This window comes from Zingiber officinale, chromosome 8B (assembly GCF_018446385.1).
Source record: "Zingiber officinale cultivar Zhangliang chromosome 8B, Zo_v1.1, whole genome shotgun sequence".
NCBI classification, from domain to species: domain Eukaryota; kingdom Viridiplantae; phylum Streptophyta; class Magnoliopsida; order Zingiberales; family Zingiberaceae; genus Zingiber; species Zingiber officinale.
The window spans coordinates 72,061,658-72,080,118 of NC_056001.1; the positions used below are offsets into that span (position 1 = coordinate 72,061,658).

The 18,461-nt window shown below is 36.1% G+C and overlaps 1 protein-coding gene across 1 annotated transcript; it reads left to right on the top strand.

The window, feature by feature from the left end:
• The first annotated feature begins 830 nt into the window (after positions 1-830).
• LOC122017493 (senescence-induced receptor-like serine/threonine-protein kinase) lies at positions 831-4,747 on the top strand. Its single transcript, XM_042575124.1, has 12 exons — positions 831-1,100; positions 1,161-2,186; positions 2,267-2,405; positions 2,491-2,562; positions 2,647-2,718; positions 2,798-2,878; positions 2,955-3,106; positions 3,187-3,410; positions 3,488-3,614; positions 3,694-3,759; positions 3,833-4,022; positions 4,106-4,747. The coding sequence occupies exons 1-12, from the start codon at positions 1,022-1,024 to the stop codon at positions 4,545-4,547; spliced, it is 2,670 nt and encodes an 889-aa protein (XP_042431058.1). The 5' UTR covers positions 831-1,021; the 3' UTR covers positions 4,548-4,747.
• The last annotated feature ends 13,714 nt before the right edge of the window (positions 4,748-18,461 follow it).

Genomic DNA, 18,461 nt, shown 5'->3' on the forward strand with positions numbered 1-18,461 from the left:
GGAGCTAAAGGAGTGCTTGGCAATGTACACTAATGGAGATACGATGTTGTTGGAAGCACTGAGGTACACTCAAGATCTAATGATTCAAGTCTTCTGTGATTTCACGTTTATTATACAGAAGGTCCTTCGGCTCAATGATGTTTTCCATTTACAGTGACTGTGTGTCCAGATTGATTTTTAGTTTTGATTTGGGTTTCTATTTATTTATGTGAATATTTCTCATCATTTTACAACATCGAATAGGTTCGATCATGTTTCTTATTGGAAGGTTTTTTTGGTACGAGGAAGTGTTTCTAGTATAACTTTTTTAAAAAAATAAACTCATCGACTAGTTCTGAAGTGATCGATCCGATCTTATGAAAATTTTTCACTAATCATCAAGATAAATCGGGAAACGCATACGGTGGACAGATCAGAAGTCCAGCATTTTTTGATTGCTTATTTCATTTGGAAGAACAATTTCTACAAATACATTATAATTAAAATCAAACCATCACAAATATTTGGATGATAATCTGAATATCCTATAGCGACACCGTAGCTATGGGGACAATTTCATGTGGTAACAAATTTTCACTATATGTCTAATAAAATATCATCAATAATTCGAATGTGGGGATGAAACCTACTCAGAGAAGCCTAGGGCATCTTTGATCATGATCTCTTTCTTCTCATAAAAAAGCACAAAAAATCCATCGTTTTCAAAGTCAACACCATTGACCTGTTGTCCTTTTTTTTAAGCTTTCGTGAGTCTTGCCTTGGAGTGCTTCTCGGTTAGGTAATATCGCAGATCAATTTCTTTATTCTCCAAAAGTTGATCATGGCTATAAAGTAACTATGAAGACGAACAATTCTGCGTCGAAGTTTGACTTTGTAGCTCTCTGCTGCGAACATATGTTTTGTTTCAAGTCGATTGTTCCGTCTCCTACGCAACATTTGCATTATCCTCTGCTACCTTTTAAATGCAGAGGAATTGAATTAACACGATTTCAGTGACAATACGGATCGGCAAAGGACGAGAATGGATCGCCGGCTCTTGCTTCTTCTACTCCTCTTCCTCTTGGCGGCCACCGCCACCCAAGTTCAGGGACAGCCGCCAGGTACTACGCACACCATTCTACTTGATCCCGCCATGCAACTTAACTCTCAAGCTTCTGCAGGCTTTATCTTCATCGACTGCGGGATCGATCCAAACTCCTCCTACATCGACCCAAACCTCGGCCTACGGTACGTCTCCGACGACCAATTCATCGACACGGGCGTAAACTACGCCGTCCCGATGGCCAACGTACCTTCCTACCTTGCTCGGAGATACTGGACAGTGAGGAGCTTCCCTGAGGGATCTCGCAACTGCTACACCTTCAAGTCAATCAGCCAGGGCTCAAAATACATCATAAGAGCAGTCTTCTTGTACGGAAACTACGACTACATGAATAGTGCTTATGTTCAGTTCGATCTCTACCTCGGAGTCAATCTCTGGAAGACCATAAACCTGACAGATCCTTCTGAAAACATCTTCACTGAAACAGTCAGTGAAGCCACGGCTGATGTGATCTCAGTTTGCCTGGTCAACACCGGCCACGGAACTCCTTTCATCTCTGGCTTAGATCTGAGGCCTGTTCCGACCTCTCTGTATCCTCAAGTCAACTCCTTAACCACTTTGGTCAACTTGTATAGAATCTACATGGGGAATTCTACTTGGATCAGGTATCCTGATGATCCATATGATCGCAATTGGTCCGACTTTGACACCCCACCTTCATGGAGTGTGACATCCACCAATTCCAGCGTCCAAAACCAGATGCAAGATCAGTTTCGGCCGCCACAGAAAGTCATGCAGATTGCAGCATACCCTACCAATTCCACCACACTTCATCTCAGCTTGGCACCCGATCCAGGAGACCTGACAGAGTTCTATACGGTCCTCTACTTCTCCGAGCTCCAGCCAAATGCCACGAGGCAATTCTTGATCTACCTCAATGGAGCCCTGCTGAACGACGGCAGGCCTTTGGCTCCAACCTACCTCCTCTCCGACGTCGTATTCAATTCTAATCCAAGTTTAGGGTTTAGTGAGTGCAATATAACTCTTGTTGAAACAAGAAGCTCCATGCTTCCACCTATCATAAATTCCTTTGAGGTCTTCACAGCAATGAGAAATGCAAATGTGGCATCCAACAGCCAAGATGGTAATGAAATGACAGCAAAAGGTTAATTTAACAACTAATCTAGATGATAAAATTATAAATAACAAGATCTTATTTTTCAGTGGATGCAATGTTGGCAATCAAAGGGTGGTACCTGGTGAGAAGAAACTGGATGGGTGATCCATGCTCTCCACAAGCTTATACTTGGGTTGGACTGAATTGTACACTGAATAATTCTGGTGTTCCAAGGATCACTGCAGTGTGAGTTCTTTCAACTCTGCAGAGATGCAGATGAATTACATGAGAACTAGCTAAGGATTCTTAATTTAGATTCAATTTTTTGCAGCAATATGTCATACAGTGGATTGACAGGTAAAATAACCTCTTCCTTTGCCAACCTAAGCGCACTGCATTACTTGTAAGTGGTATTTCTCACTGAAATATTCAAGAGAAAAATCTCCTTCATCGACTTCACTAATGATTTTCTGCAAACATTTTGCAGGGATTTGTCTCATAACAACTTAACGGGATCAATACCTGATGCTCTGGGGTATTTGCCATCTCTCAGAGTTCTGTAAGTATTATTTAGTCAGTATATATAAAGTTAAGTGAAAACAAATGAAGAAGTAATTGTGTTATTTGGCTACAAGCAGAGATTTGACAGATAACCAACTTAGAGGAGCCATTCCTTCTGTTCTTCTTGAGAAATCTCAGAATGGTTCTATTACTTTGAGGTTGATCCTCACCTTGAAAACTATACTAGTTTCTTCCATGAAGTATTATTATTAATGCAAAATTCTGTAATGGCAGAACTGAAGGCAACATTTGTCTAGGTGGAGATTCTTGCAAGACGGTGAAGAAGAAGAAGAATTTAGTGGTTATCGTCATTGCTTGTGTAGTTGCAGTTGTGTGCATGTGCTTGGTGGCTATTATCCTTCTCTGCATACTGAAAAAGAGAAAAGGTTAGTCTTGTTGCAGAACAAGGTTACTGCTCCAAATTTCACCATCATGAATTATGGAATAGTACTCTTTAACCCTTCAGCAAAATGCACCGTCAATGAGCTCCAAAATAGAGGCAAATATCATCTTGAAAATAGAAAATTCTCGTACAAGGAGCTGGAGTTCATTACTGATAACTTCAGCAAGATCATCGGAAAAGGAGGGTTCGGAATTGTTTACTATGGCCATTTGGAAGATGCTACTGAAGTTGCTGTCAAGTTGCTAACCAAATCATCTTTGCAAGGAAAAGAAGATTTTCTTTCTGAGGTAACTGATCCTAGCGCTAAATTGTATAAATAGATACAAATATGAAAAGTGGTCACTTAAACAATTTCATCTTACAGGCTGAACATTTGACAAGGGTTCATCACAAGAATTTGGTTTCTTTGGTTGGTTATTGCATGGATGAAGATCATTTGGCACTCGTATGTGAGTTTATGCCCAAGGGAAACCTTAAAGAATACCTCAGAGGTTCTAAACTTATGAACCACTTCAGTTTCTGAAAATTGATATGAAGGTGCTAACAAGCTCTTATCATATATTTCAACAGCTAGTAAAACTGATACACCTTTAAAATGGGAACAACGTCTCCGAATCGCCATTGATGCCGCACAAGGTAGACACTAATTTATAAATAGCTTGTTCCTGTGTCACTTAGTAATGAACAATCATGTTTCATATGTGTGCAGGACTTGAGTATCTGCACATAGGATGCAAGCCTCCACTTGTTCATAGAGACGTGAAGACTGCGAACATACTCTTGAACGAAAGATTAGAAGCAAAAATAACTGATTTTGGGCTATCCAAGACTTTCCAAGATGACAATACCCTTCACTCATCCACAAGGATTGTTGGCACTATCGGATACCTTGATCCGGAGTATCTCATATAAGTTTATTTAGTTCATCTATCTGATGCCTGCATGGCTACTACTAAAGCCTTATGGAATTCTACTTGTCTAGGTACTATGTCAAGAACCAACTCAGCCAGAAGAGCGATGTGTATAGCTTTGGAGTCGTCCTTTTGGAACTTGTCACTGGAAAATCTCCCATATTTTGTGATCTTGAAGACATTCACATAGTTCAATGGGTTCAAAAGAGGCTTGCCAATGGAAACATAGAGGATGTGATAGACACAAGCTTATGCGAAGAGGGAGTCATGAATTCAGCTTGGAAGGTGGCCAATGTCGCATTGGCAAGCACTACACACACTTCAAATAGGAGGCCAACAATGACTGAAGTGGTGATGGAGCTAAGGGAATGCTTGGCAATGCACACTAATGGTGATAAGATGTTGTTGAAGCACGGAAGCAGTGAGGTGTACTCAGAATCTACTGATCCGAGCCTCCTAGAACTTCAATATGTTGGAAGCATTTCTGATACCGAAGGCCCTTCGGCTCGATGACATGTTGCACTTACATTGGCTGTTTGTCAAAATTGGTTTCTAGTTTTGGATATGCAAATTTGAATATGCTTCCATTCATGTGTCTATTTCTAAGCTTCCGCTTGTGTTACCTTAGACATTTTGTATATTGGATCTTATCTCACTATTCGGTGGGCTAACATGTTGTTTTATAATAGATGGTTTTATGCTTTTTCGAACAACCTCATTAAGTGATCTAATTGATGTTAATTATGGGTTTGTACTATTGGATGTGAGTTTATGAGTAAAACTCATTAAATCGAATTCTATTCTGTAGGACTGAATTGAGTGAAAGAGGGGAGGGGTGAAATATTGAGCTTTAAAAATTTCTTTTCTTTTACAAAACAAATCAGATAAGCAACAGAAAAAACTCGGCTGGTTACTTGATTCATAGTCCATCAACTACTACTCCAAGGTTCACGATCCCTTAGACTATTTTCGAATGGGCAATCCACCAATTTCACCTTTCCAAAATCATACAGGAATGAAGAGACTAGTAATAGGATACTATTTGTTTAATTTAAATGCAAGAAACTAAATATACCGACAAAGTATGATGTAGAATATAGATGTAGGCTATTGAAGGGCCTCTCGGCTTAATAGTAGAAGTCTTATTGGTGCGATCGACCTCGAGGGTTTCAATGTTTGATAATGCACCTAAGTTTAGTTAGTTTGACCAAGGGTTGATCCAAACAGAACTTGATGTTTAGAAGAGAGAAGTCTAGTCAGGACTAAATAACTAGCAAGGGTAAGTTCTAACCGCAGGTTAAGCAGGTGAGAACTCTACTAAGTGATTAGTCCTAACTGAAGGTTAGACAAGATGAAGTCCTGGTGAGTGAAGTCGAACCCTAGTGAGTGAAGCTAGGTAGTGGAAGTCCTGGTGAGTGAAGTCAGACTCTAGTGAGTGAAACTAGGTAGTGGAAGTCTTGGTGAGTGAAGTCGGATCCTAGTAAGCGAAGCTAGGTGGTGGAAGTCCTGGTGCGTGAAGTCGGGTTCTAGTGAGTGAAGTTAGGTGATGGAAGTCTTAATGAATGAAGTCAAATAATGAAAGTCCTAGTGAGTGAAGCTAGGCAAGCCTAGGGGGAGGTAACCCTAGGTAATGAAAAGCCTTGGAGGAATAACCTCTAAGCATGTATGACCAATTGGTTTTCGGTCGATTGCGCATGGTCGACCAGATCAGTAAATTATTAATAATGTTAACACTATTTTTCTTTATTTTATATATATTGTACAAACTCAGTGTTGGAGGTAACTCTTAGTAGATCAGCTTGGTCAAATACTAAGCAAGATTAGTGAAAGTCCAAACAGGTCTGAAGGACCAGATGTTTGGCAGGTAAGTGAAGGTAAGCACCGGAGGAGAGAGAGTTCCAGTGAGGACAAGTTCTAATTAGAGACTTTAGACACAGATCTAATTAAGATCCATTTTGGATCCTTAAACTAAGACATTAACTAGATCCTAGTCTTGGAAAGATAAGGTCTAATTAATACTGCTTATTTTTATTGTACTAACTTTGTTTTGTAGGGTATACTTTATTTTCTTGAACTAACACATTTTGTATGACGAAAAGAGAAAATTCAGTCTCGAGTGAATAGTACCTGAGGCACCTTCTGTACATGGAAGGCGCCTTGAACTGGGTGATGGAAGACACCTTCAATGCTCAATAAAAGAGAGTTTCAGCTAGTGCATTCAATAGATCTCTTCTACAAGCTTTTGCACAATTGTTCAATATTCCGACCACTCCATCTTCATGCTATTGCTTTGCTACGACACTGCGCTCGACTACTAATGAGAAGCCTTCCAATACCGAGCTCGATCCGATAATCTACAAGTGTTGGATAATGAAGTTTCTTTGTGTACTTAATTACTGCATAAAGGAAAGTGTAGTTTGTTACACTTATTCTTTCTTTTCTATTGTACTCATTTCCCTCTTTCAATGGTTTTGAAAGAGGATTATAGTGAATTTCCCATCGATATAGTCTGTGGGATCATGAGTCTTGGAGTAGGAGTCGCCAAAGGCTCTGAACTAAGTAACTGATAAAGTTCTTATTTTTTTTTGTTTTTATTTCTATCTTCCGCTGCGTACTCATTTTATAAAATCATAAAAAGATAAGTTTTCTAAAATCATGTGATTCACTCGTCTCACGTGCATAACAATCCCACAGATCTTACACAAACTGATTAGCAATGAGGAAAGAATTAAATGTTAAGTGTTGAACCTCGGATCCCGAGGCTTTTTTTATAGTCTTCATCCAGTCTACTGAAAATCCATCAATCGACTAAACCTTTCGATCACCTGAACCATATATCAGGTGACTAGGCCCTGATCTTTCCTTGCTTTCTTTGATACGATCAAATCAATCCCTCAAAATTCGCTTGTTCAGTTAACTGAACTCTTGTCCATGCGACTACACCCCGAATTTCCTTTACTATTTTGATCCGATCATATATGATCTGTTCTTTCCATGTGTGTTTGGTTGGATGATCCCGATTATTCAACTAAACACTTATTTCCTTCCTTGCTTGGATGCAAATCCGGTCCGTGCTTATCTGCCTAGATCAGTTAATCGAACCACCTTGTTTAGTCGACTGCACCCTTCAATCAACTGAGACCTGTATTTTCTACAAAATAAAGTTAGAACAATAAAAGTAGTAATGATCATGCAAAAAAGAATTAGAAACATATAACTATGTATGAATCAAACTAACACTTTAACATTGTCTGATATCAACTTAGAAAATTGTATTGGTTTCTTAGTTGGATCAACACCTAAGGTTGTCTCAATTAGGACACACTCTCACTACCTTCTAGAACTGAAAGGTTTCTCTAGGACTTACCTTACTTACCCGCCAAGCATCTGTCCAGCTAACATGTTTGGACTTCTTCTTTGGCTCAGTGTACAAACAACCCACCAAGACATTACTTACTTAATGCCTAATTCAACTGACCCATCAAGTACTCTGTTAGATCTGTGAATTTGGTCTTCTGCTTGGTGTATGGTCCTTCTAATCCACTAAGACTCCCTTTCCTAGTGTCTGGTCCTCTGGACCCACTAGGACTTCCTTTGCCAAAATGTCCGGTCTTCCTGACCCATTAGGGATTTGTATGTTAAGTGACCTACACACTTAACACACATATTAAACACTTAATATCTAACTTTAAACCCTTTTCCAGACAACAAAATACAAGTTTGATTATCGGTGTTGATTGCACCAAAAATCTCCCATTTTTTTTTTATTTTTGACAACACAGTTTAAAGTTAGAGAAAAATCAACCTTTCTTTAATATAGTTTAACTTGCTTCTATAGAATTTACAAACTTAATCTTAAGCCGTTAAACTTGAATCAAAATTTAACTTAAACTTAGATTACAAAAGTTAAGCTAAATCAAGACTTGGTAACTTTAGCAAAATAACAAGTAATTAGTTCATACTTGAAAGTTTTAGAGACTTGAAATAACTAACTTAAACTTCAATCCAAGTTTAAATTTCAGAAAATTTTTCTCTCAACTCAACTTTAAATTCATTTTTCTTCCTCTTTGACACACATCAAAATAGGGATCATTGCAAAAAAAAAAATTAAAAATTTTAAACAAGTTTGTCAAAATACAAATATTTTCCAAGACAATAATACATTTTCAAAAAAATAGTTTTTCAAGGCAAATAATACATTTTTCAAAAAATATTTTTTCAAATAAAAAAATATTTTTTCAATTTTCAAAAAAAAAATTTTAAAAATAAAATTTTCAAAGTAATTTATTTCAAAATAATAATACACCTAATTCTTAATTAAAATGTCTAACCCCTTTTTCCTTTACTTAAGTGATATTAAATTATCATTGAGTTTTGTTTGAAGTTAGTCACTTGGGTGATCATTTTGATTTTAAACCCCTTGATTCATGTAGATGCACTTCTTTACATCTAGAACTAGCGGTAGATCCTAACATCTCACACCTATGTATGTGGCTCAATACATAAACAGGTTAATCCCAATTGTTTTTAAGATGCAAAGGTTGTCTATATCTATAGGTTCATGAATACTAAGTTAGATCTTAGGCTAGCTAGTTCCATTTTGCACATGAGTAAGATATTATGCATAACAGTATATGAAAACAAAAAGATCGATTTTACTAAACGCATTCCTAATTGTCTTCTTAGAGTGTTGAATTCATCCTCAGTTATTAAATATGTCAGTCATATTTGATTTTGACGTAGCATAGTTAAGTTCAATGTTTCCTTTGGCTATATGATCTCTAACAAAGTGATATTTAATTTCTATGTATTTTGTTCTTGAATAATGCAAAAGGATTTTTAGTTAAGTTTATTGAACTTATATTATCAATAAATATTTTAATATTTTTATAGTTTAATTCTAAATCTTTTAATGTATGCATCATCCATAATAATTGTGCTACACATTCACTCATTGCTATATATTCTGCCTCAGTTATTGATAATGAAACATAGTATTGCTTCTTACAAAACCAACTCACTAGTGATGGTCCCAAAAATTGAAAGTCATCACTTGTACTTTTTCTATCTAATTTACAACCGACATAATCTGAGTCAGAATAACCTTTAAGTTTACGATAGTTAGTCCTAGGGTACTACATTCCTACATTTAAGATATCTTTAAGGTACATAATTATTCTTTTAAGAGCTATTAAATGTGATTTTTTAGCACAAGATTGGTATCTAACATGTATAGCTACTGTAAATAGTATGTCAAGTCTGCCAGTAGTTAGGTAAAGTAAATTTCACATTGCACTTCTATAATGCTTTAGTTCAAGAGCCTTTTCTTCTAGGTCATTTCTAACATAATCTTTGTTGTCATAGGTGTTTTTATTTCCTTAGCATTTTTCATTCCAAAATTTTTAATTATTTATCTGGTATATTTATTTTAATGTACATAATTTCCTTTCTTAGTTTATTTTATTTGTAAGCCTAAAAAGAATGATAGTTTTTTTACTAAACTCATTTCAAAATAGACTTATAAATCCTTTAAAAATTTAATATTGGTCGATCCAAATACTATATCATCTACATATATTTGGGTTATGAAAATGTCTTTTTCAAACATTTTGACAAATGATATGGAATCAATTGGACCTTGTTTAAAAATTTAGAATATTACGTATGTTGATAGTCTTTCATACCAAGTCCTAGGAGCTTATTTTGGACCATATAAGGCCCTTTAAAAATTTAAATACATGATATGGGTATTCTAGGTGTTCAAATTCAAGCGGTTGACTTGTATATACTTCTTCTTTGATGAAATTATTTAAGAAGATGAACTTAACATCCATTTGATATAGCTTGAAACCTTTATATATTGTATAAACTAGTAACATTCTAATGGATTTAAGCATAGCCACTGGTGCATAAGTTTCAACATTGTCTAAGCACTCTACTTAATTAAACCCTCTAGCTACTAAGTGAGTTTTATTTCTTACAACATTTCTTTTGTCATCTAATTTGTTTCAAAAACCCCCCACATAGTATCTATGATAGATTTATCTTTTGGTGAAGATACTAAGTCCTAGACTTGATTTTTTTCAATTGAGTTAGTTCTTCTTGTATTGCTATCACCCAGCCAAATCAAGTAATGCTTCATTTATAATTTTTGGTTCAAGTGTGCATATTGGTGACTAATGTTTCTACAAGATGATTGTGTCCTAATTCCTTGATTTGGGTCCTCCACAATTTGATCAGTTGGAAGACTTGTGTTTATCCTAGGTATTCTTATAACTTAATTTTCTTCTTGTTGTTGTTCATTTTATTCATTTGGTATTTCTTCATCTAAGTTAATTCTTATTTCTTCTAATTCACCCCCTAAGTCATCGCTTGGTTTATCATAAAGGATTTCTTTATTTTGGTTTAATTCAAATTTTGAATATTAATATCTTCATAAAAAATTACAATAGTTGTTTCCTCAACTTTTAATGTGTTTTTATTATATACTCTATATGTAGTACTAGTTGTTGAATATCCAATAAAGATACCCTCATTTGAATTAGATGTGAATTTTTCTTGATAATCCTTAGTGTTTAATATATAAATTTTACACCCAAAAACTAGTCAATATTTCAAAGTTAGAATTTTATTGTGATAAATTTCATAAGGTAAACTCCACCCATGATGACCGGTCATGGCCGGTCCCAAGCCCGGATAAAGGAGGAGGGTTGCGTTAGGTTGCCAGCCAGCGTCAAACTATGGCAAATATTTCATGAATGAATCCATTAAACTATTGTGCTAATGCTAGGTTGTTCCCTGGAAGGAACGCGTTGCAGGGTCCGACTGTAACGTCTCGGCAAGGACCGCTACATCTCCAGAACTCGGGTGTAGTGATAAATATGCAAGAGTTCGCGTTACAGGGTCCGACTGTAACGTCACAGCAAGGACCGCTACATCTCAATGAGAACTTGGGTGTAGTGTTAAATAGGCAAGAGTTCTCACACCATAGGTTAGATAAGAACAAATATGATAGGAAAACTAATAATCTAAGATTTAGAACTTGGAACATAGGAACTCTCACTGGTAAATCAATGGAGGTAGTAGATATGATGATTAGGAGAAAAATTAATATTTTGTGTGTACAAGAGACAAAATGGACAGGTGAGAAGGCAAAGATGATAGAGAACACGGGTTTTAAGTTATGGTACACTGGAAAGAATAAAACAAGAAATGGAGTGGGTATTATTGTAGATAGTTTGTTAAAGGATGAAATTGTAGGAGTAGTTAGAAAAGGGGATAAAATTATAGCCCTTAAGATAATAGTGGCGAAAGAAACTATGAACATAATTAGCGTATATGCACCACAAGTAGGATTAGATGAAGCTACCAAATCAAGGTTTTGGGAGGACTTAGATGAAATATTACAAAATATTTCACCAAATGAAAGGATTTTAATAGGAGGTGATCTAAATGGACATGTCGGAGTGAAAAATGAGGAATATGAGAGAGTACATGGGAGTTATGGGTTTGGAACGAGGAATGAGGAAGGGAAAACTATATTAGATTTTGCGATAGCATATGACCTTATATTAGCTAATACGTTTTTTAAGAAAAGAGAAGAACACTTAGTCACATTCAAAAGTGGGAATAATAAATCGCAAATTGACTTTCTTATGGTTAGGAAGAAGGATAGAAAGATTTGTAAAGATTGCAAAGTCATCCCTGGAGAAAGCTTAACTACCCAACATAGGGTAGTAGTGTTGGATATACGTCTTAAACATAGTATCAATAGAAAGAAAATATATACAATTCCTAGAATTAAGTGGTGGAAGTTAAAGGATGGGAAGCAACATATATTTAAGGAGAAGGTAGAAGTACAAGCATTAGGTGAAATATACGATGACTCTAATACAACATGGGATAAGATGGTATCAAAGTTGAAAATAGTAGCTAAGAGTGTCCTCGGTGAGTCAAAGGGGCATGCACCGCTAAGTAAAGAATCTTGGTGGTGGAATGAGAAAGTACAAGAGAAAGTGAAGGAAAAACGAATAGCTTATAAGGAATTATATATTTGTAAGAATGAGGAAAATTTAAAAAAATATACAATAGCCAAGAAAGAAGCTAAGAAAGTGGTGAGTGAAGCAAAAAATGAAACTTTTGAACGGTTATATCAAAAATTGGATACAAAAGAAGGGGAAAGAGACATTTATAGAATAGCTAAAGTGAGAGAAAGAAAAACAAGAGATCTTAGCCAAATAAAATGTATTAAAGATGAATGTAATAGGGTATTAGTAAGCGATGGAAAAATAAAAGAGCGGTGGAAGAGGTATTTTCATCAACTTTTTAATGAAGGTTTAGGAGACCAACTCAACTTGGGTAATTTAATTAGGTCAAATGAGCATCGAAATTTTAATTTTTATCGTAGAATTCAAACTTCAGAAGTAAAACAAACTTTAAATGAGATGCACAATGGAAAAGCCGTTGGACCAGATGATATTCCGATAGAGGTATGGAAGTGCTTAGGGAAACAAGGTATTGAATGACTTACAAAATTATTTAACATGATATTGAAAACGAAAAAAATGCCTGATCAATGGAGGATAAGTACTCTAGTTCCCTTATATAAGAACAAGGGAGACATACAAAATTGTGCAAACTATAGGGGTATTAAACTAATGAGTCATACTATGAAACTTTGGGAAAAAGTAATAGAAAAAAGATTAAGGAAGGAGACCACAGTGACAGAAAATCAATTTGGGTTCATGCCTGGAAGGTCGACAATAGAAGCTATACATCTTCTTAGATAATTAATTGAAAAATATCGGGAGCAAAAACAAGATCTACACATGGTATTCATTGACTTAGAAAAAGCTTATGATAGAGTCCCAAGAGAAATTATATGGAGAATTTTAGAAAAGAGAGGTGTTAGCGTAACATATATTGAACTAATTAAGGATATGTATGAGGATGTAACGACCAGAGTAAAGACTTCAGGCGGAGTAACTGAAGCATTTCCAATAAAGATAGGGTTACATCAAGGATCAGCTCTAAGTCCCTATCTTTTTACACTAATTATGGACGAACTCACTGCGCACATTCAAGACACAGTACTGTGGTGCATGTTGTTTGCAGATGATATTATTTTGGTAGATGAGACACGTGAAGGAGTAAATGCTAAGCTAGAATCTTGGAGAAAAACACTAGAAGGGAAAGGTTTTAAGGTTAGTAGATTAAAGACAGAATATATGGAATTTAAGTTTAGCAATATTAGAAGTAATGAAACAATTGTTAAGATAGGAGAGGACGAGTTGCCTGGAACCGAGCGATTTAAATATTTAGGATCATTTTTACAAAATGATGGAGGGATTGAGAGAGATGTCTTACATAGAATACAAGCAGGATGGGTGAAATGGAGGGGAGCGTCGAGTGTTTTATGTGACCATAAAGTACCTCTTAAACTTAAAGGTAAGTTCTATAAAACCGCAGTTAGACCTGCTATGTTATATGGAGCTGAATGTTGGGCTATGACTCGAGCACACGAGCAGAAGATGAGAGTTGCAGAGATGAGGATGTTAAGGTGGATGTGTGGGCATACGAAGATGGACAAAATAAGAAATGAGAGCATTAGAGAGAAAGTCGGAGTTGCATCTATTGAGGAAAAACTCCGAGAGACACGTTTAAGATGGTACGGACATGTACTTAGACGACCAATAAATGCTCCAGTTAGGCGATGTGAGACTATGATAAACATGCATATCAAACGAGGAAGAGGAAGACCAAAAAAGACTTGGTTAGCAACAATAAAACAAGATAAAATTTATTTAAATATAGATGATGATATAATAGGAGATAGAGCTCAATGGCGTAAAAGGATTCATACAGCCGACCCCACCTAGTGGGAAAAGGCTTGGTTGTTGTTGTTGTTGTTGTAAATTTCATAAGGTATTTTATTTAGGATTTTATTTATTGTGATTATTTTGTATATAACAAGATGTAATTATTGCTTCGACCCATAGATAATTAGGTAAATTATATAGGGTTCTTGTCGTTTCTTGTAAAGTTCTATTTTTTTTGTTTCTACAATTCCATTTTGTTAAGGTGTTCTTGGACTTGAAAATTCATGATAATATCCATTATCTAGATATAATTTATAGAAGGCTTGATAGACTATTCTGGAAACTTGAGCAAGAAGAGTTTCCAATCCTGGACAGTTATAGGATCTGGGCATTGATGCATTCATTGCCAGAGTATTCTAGGATGATAGCAAATTATGTATGGGGACGCCATCAAGGACGTGTCACATATTCAGAACTGTGTGAGGAAATACTTCACTATATGGATGAAGAAGAGCCTGAAGAGTCTGAAGAGGACCAGGAAATGTTCGAGGAAGATCTAGAAATGGATCTGATGAAGAATCCTGAAGTTGCTCCATCTAAGATTATCCCAAATGAGTCCAGGTTATTAGGGATAATGTTGGCCGCTGCACTAGTATTTATCCTAGTGGGAGCGGTGTTGGCATATCTTGTTTATTAGTGTTCTGTTTACTATCGTTATGTACGAACAGTGTTAGCTCATTTAGTGTTTGAGTCATGTAATAATTTTTATCGTTATGCACGAACATAGTTATGCTAAATAAACAGTTATGTTATGTGTTAACTAACTTGCTCATGATTAGTTCATGTGAATATAATTAGTTCATATGAAAAATGATTAGTTCATTTTAATAATGATTTGTTCATTGGATGGGATGTGTGTAATAAAATTGATCAATGTTGATTAGATTAGAACATACAAATGATGAGTGGAAACAAAGTTATCACTTGATTTTGTAAACTAATTCTAATTTACACTGTGTCAATAATTAATTGCACATATATGAATTACACTGAAATAATAAATAATGTATTTATTTATGTAGATCATAGCAACTAAAAACATCATAGCTGAACTCAATAAGGGTGAGAAATTATATGGGGATAACTACAAAATCTGACACCTCAAGATACAATACGTTCTTGAGCAACAAGAAGTTCTAGAAGCTGTAAATCAAATCATGGAAGAACTAGCTGATAGTTTTACAACACAGCACAGATGTGACCTTGATGCATATAAGGCATGGAAAAGGAAAGACTCCATTGCTAAGGGTATATTGATTAGTTCAATGGTGGATGACTTGATATTTGAGTATGAGTCATTACCATCGGCTCATGTTGTCTGGGTAGCCCTTAAAGAGAAGTATAGTGAAGTAAGTCTTAGTAAGCTCCGTTAGCTAACAATTAAGTTTGATAGCTGTAAAAAACACTCGAATGCTTCCATGGCCCAATATCTCAAGGAGATGGGTAACATGATTCGAGAGTTTAAGACTGCTGGTCATGCGTTGACCGATGAACAATAGGTTCAAGCAGTTATATGTTCCCTTCCTGATTCTTGGGAAACAATGAAACATAATATGACCCACAGTGAGAGTATCAAGACTTTCATCGATGTCTCACGCCATGTTGAATTTGAGGCGGAGAGGATTGAATCTGCAAGGATTTCTGATCAAGCTTTTGTAGCTGAAGGTTCTGGTTCCAAGAATAAGAAAAGATGGTTTAAGAAAGGAAAGGGAAAAGGAAAGGAGGCTAGTGCTGTTGCTGTTAAAAACCAAATCAAGAAGAAAGGAAAGAGATATGGACAAAGACCTATGAGCAAGTTGACTTGCTTCAACTGTGGCAAGAATGACCATTTTGCTCGGGATTGTACTAAGCCTAAAAAGGTAGATTCATTTTTATTTTCTTTCCACGAGCAATATGTTGCAAGTACAGTGTTATTAGCTAATTCGTATCCTTTGTGGATTGTAGATTCAGGAGCAACGAACCACGTAGCACGTGATAAAGCTACATATGTGGAGTATCGTCGGGTACCAGTTGGCAACAAATAGATATATATAGGAAACAATGCAAGAATTGAAGTCAAAGGAATTGACACTTGCAAGCTCAACCTATGTGGTGGGCGTACCTTGTTTCTGCATGATGTCCTGTATGCTCCTGAGATTCGACGGAATCTGGTTTCCATTATTTGTCTTCTTAATTTAGGTTATAATGTAAATTTTTATAGCCGTAGTGTGGAACTTCGAATTCACTCTGTGTTAATTGGGTATGGTTATGTAACAAATAATTTTATAGTTCTCGATGTAGAACCAAATAATAATGATGGTTGTTTTCCAAACATTACTCTTACTAGTAATGCTGATGTTAATGATGAAATTTGGCATGCTAGGCTAGGACATATAGGACAAGAACGAATGAATAGATTAGCTAAGGAGGGCCTTTTGGGCACTCATGCTAAGATTAACTTGTCTAAATGAGAGTTCTTATTTCATTACATTTATTGATGACTTCACACGTTTTGGTCATGTGCATTTGATGCTCACAAATTTGAAGCATTAGATTGCTTTATTCGTTACTTGAACGAAGTTGAGAATCAATTGGAACGTAAGGTTAAAACCTTGCGCACTGACCGTGGAGGTGAATATTTGTCTGATCAGTTTAAAACAATATGTAATGAGAAAGGGATTACTAGACAGCTAACTATCCCTGGAACTGTATAGCAAAATGGGGTTGCTGAAAGAAGAAATAGGACTCTTCTTGAAATGGTTAGGTCTATGATGGCGCAGGCTAATTTGCCAATCTCCTATTGGGGAGATGCATTATCAGTTGCAGCCTATATACTTAAAAAAGTGTCTTCAAAGTCAATTCCATCTACCCCACATGAACGTTGGACATGCAGAAAGCCGGATTTGAGTAATCTAAGACCTTGGAGGTCAGCTGCCTACGTTCATGATAAGACTCACGAATATGAAAAATTAGGACCCAGAGGTAATAAGTGTATCTTTATAAGGTATTCTGAGACTTCTAAGGGTTATGTTTTTATTGGTGAGCGACAAGATAGAACCATCTCTGAAATAGAGTCAAGAGATGCTACTTTTCTTGAAATTGAGTTCCCAACACGAGGTGAAGTTGATTAGACAATTCCTCTATATGAGATAGAGGAGGAGGATAATGTTCCTTTATCAACAAATCAGGAGATGACTGAATCTAGTCAACCTAGTGGGAGTAATTTGCCACTGAATGAGTCAGTTTCTCAACAGTCTAACCTTCAAAGAAGTAGTCATCAGATTATTCCTCAGAGAAAGTTTGATATTGAGAATGAGGCATTGATGATTCTCCCGGTTGATGATGAGGAATCTCACACAGTTGAGGAAGCTTTGAGAAGCTCAGTTAGAAAAAAATGAAAAGAAAAGAATGAAAAATTACAATGAATGAAGAAATGGAGTCAATGGGAAAGAATCAAGTTTGGGATTTAGTCAAAAGTTTGGGATTGAAAAATTGCAATTAAGATGTACTCTACTTCTCCCCTTCATCTCCCTCCTTGCTGCATAACATCAAGGAGACGAAGGGGTGTCGTTTCCCCTTCATCTTCCTTAACCTTTTTATAAAAGGAGCATCCAAGCAATGAGGAAAAAAAAAGCAAAGTGAAGGTGATCAATAGAGGGTTTGTGAGGTGATCAGAGAGTCAAAAGCAGAACATCTGGGATTTGATTCGTGAACCTTGAAGCGCTTTCCGGTTGCCCGTGATCGTGCTTCTGACAGCAACAGTGTCTTCGTCTATCAACGTCTTCATCTGGGATTTCTTCGGGAGATCACTGTGAGTGGTTATCGTTTTGATTTTGTTTTCGTTTCATGCTCTCAAAAATACTACAATAATGTCATATTGTCATCTAGTTTCGATGGGTAGTACCTGAAGTTCATTTAGGTACTAGCATGAGAAAATTGAACTCCTCTTCTAGCATTGACAATAGCATTGGTGGCACATCCTTCATACATGTTGACAATGTTGCCACCGTCATCCTCATACTTCTGCTTTACTCATCCATATGGTTGTGGTGTTATACAGGTTCAGTTTTTTATTTTTGATTCGCTGTCATACTAGTATATGTGAATGTGTATTTTACTTCTATTATTTTTTTTCTTCTATTGTCTCGGAGAGTGCTGGAGCAGAAGTATGAAGAACACCATTATCATACCACAATTATAACACCAACATTGTTTAACGTTGTCAACACCAACTAACAAATCAAGTTTGCGTCCATAATTACAAACATTTAACCAGTTACATTACAACACCAGTATAATTACCTAATACTAACTAATAAGATGAACTAACAACACAATCAGGATTACGGCTAAGAGAATCAAGTTCACCATCACTGATATCTAAATGAATTTCGATACATGGATTATTCTCGGATTATATCCATGAGAAGTATTGTGTTCACTTTCAATATTGTCAGATGAACTAGTATCGATCGTCACCTACTTTTGTCATCCATGTTGCCCATATCTGTAATACTATCTTTCAGGGTTCTTGGTTGATCTAGAAACACACACCATTATTCTTTGTCCG

Coding starts and splice junctions, on each gene's coding strand:
- LOC122017493 (XM_042575124.1), top strand. CDS start 1,022: ATGGATCGCCGGCTCTTGCTTCTTCTACTCCTCTTCCTCTTGGCGGCC. Junction 3,411..3,487: donor AAGAAGATTTTCTTTCTGAG/GTAACTGATCCT, acceptor TTCATCTTACAG/GCTGAACATTTGACAAGGGT. Junction 4,023..4,105: donor ATCGGATACCTTGATCCGGA/GTATCTCATATA, acceptor CTACTTGTCTAG/GTACTATGTCAAGAACCAAC.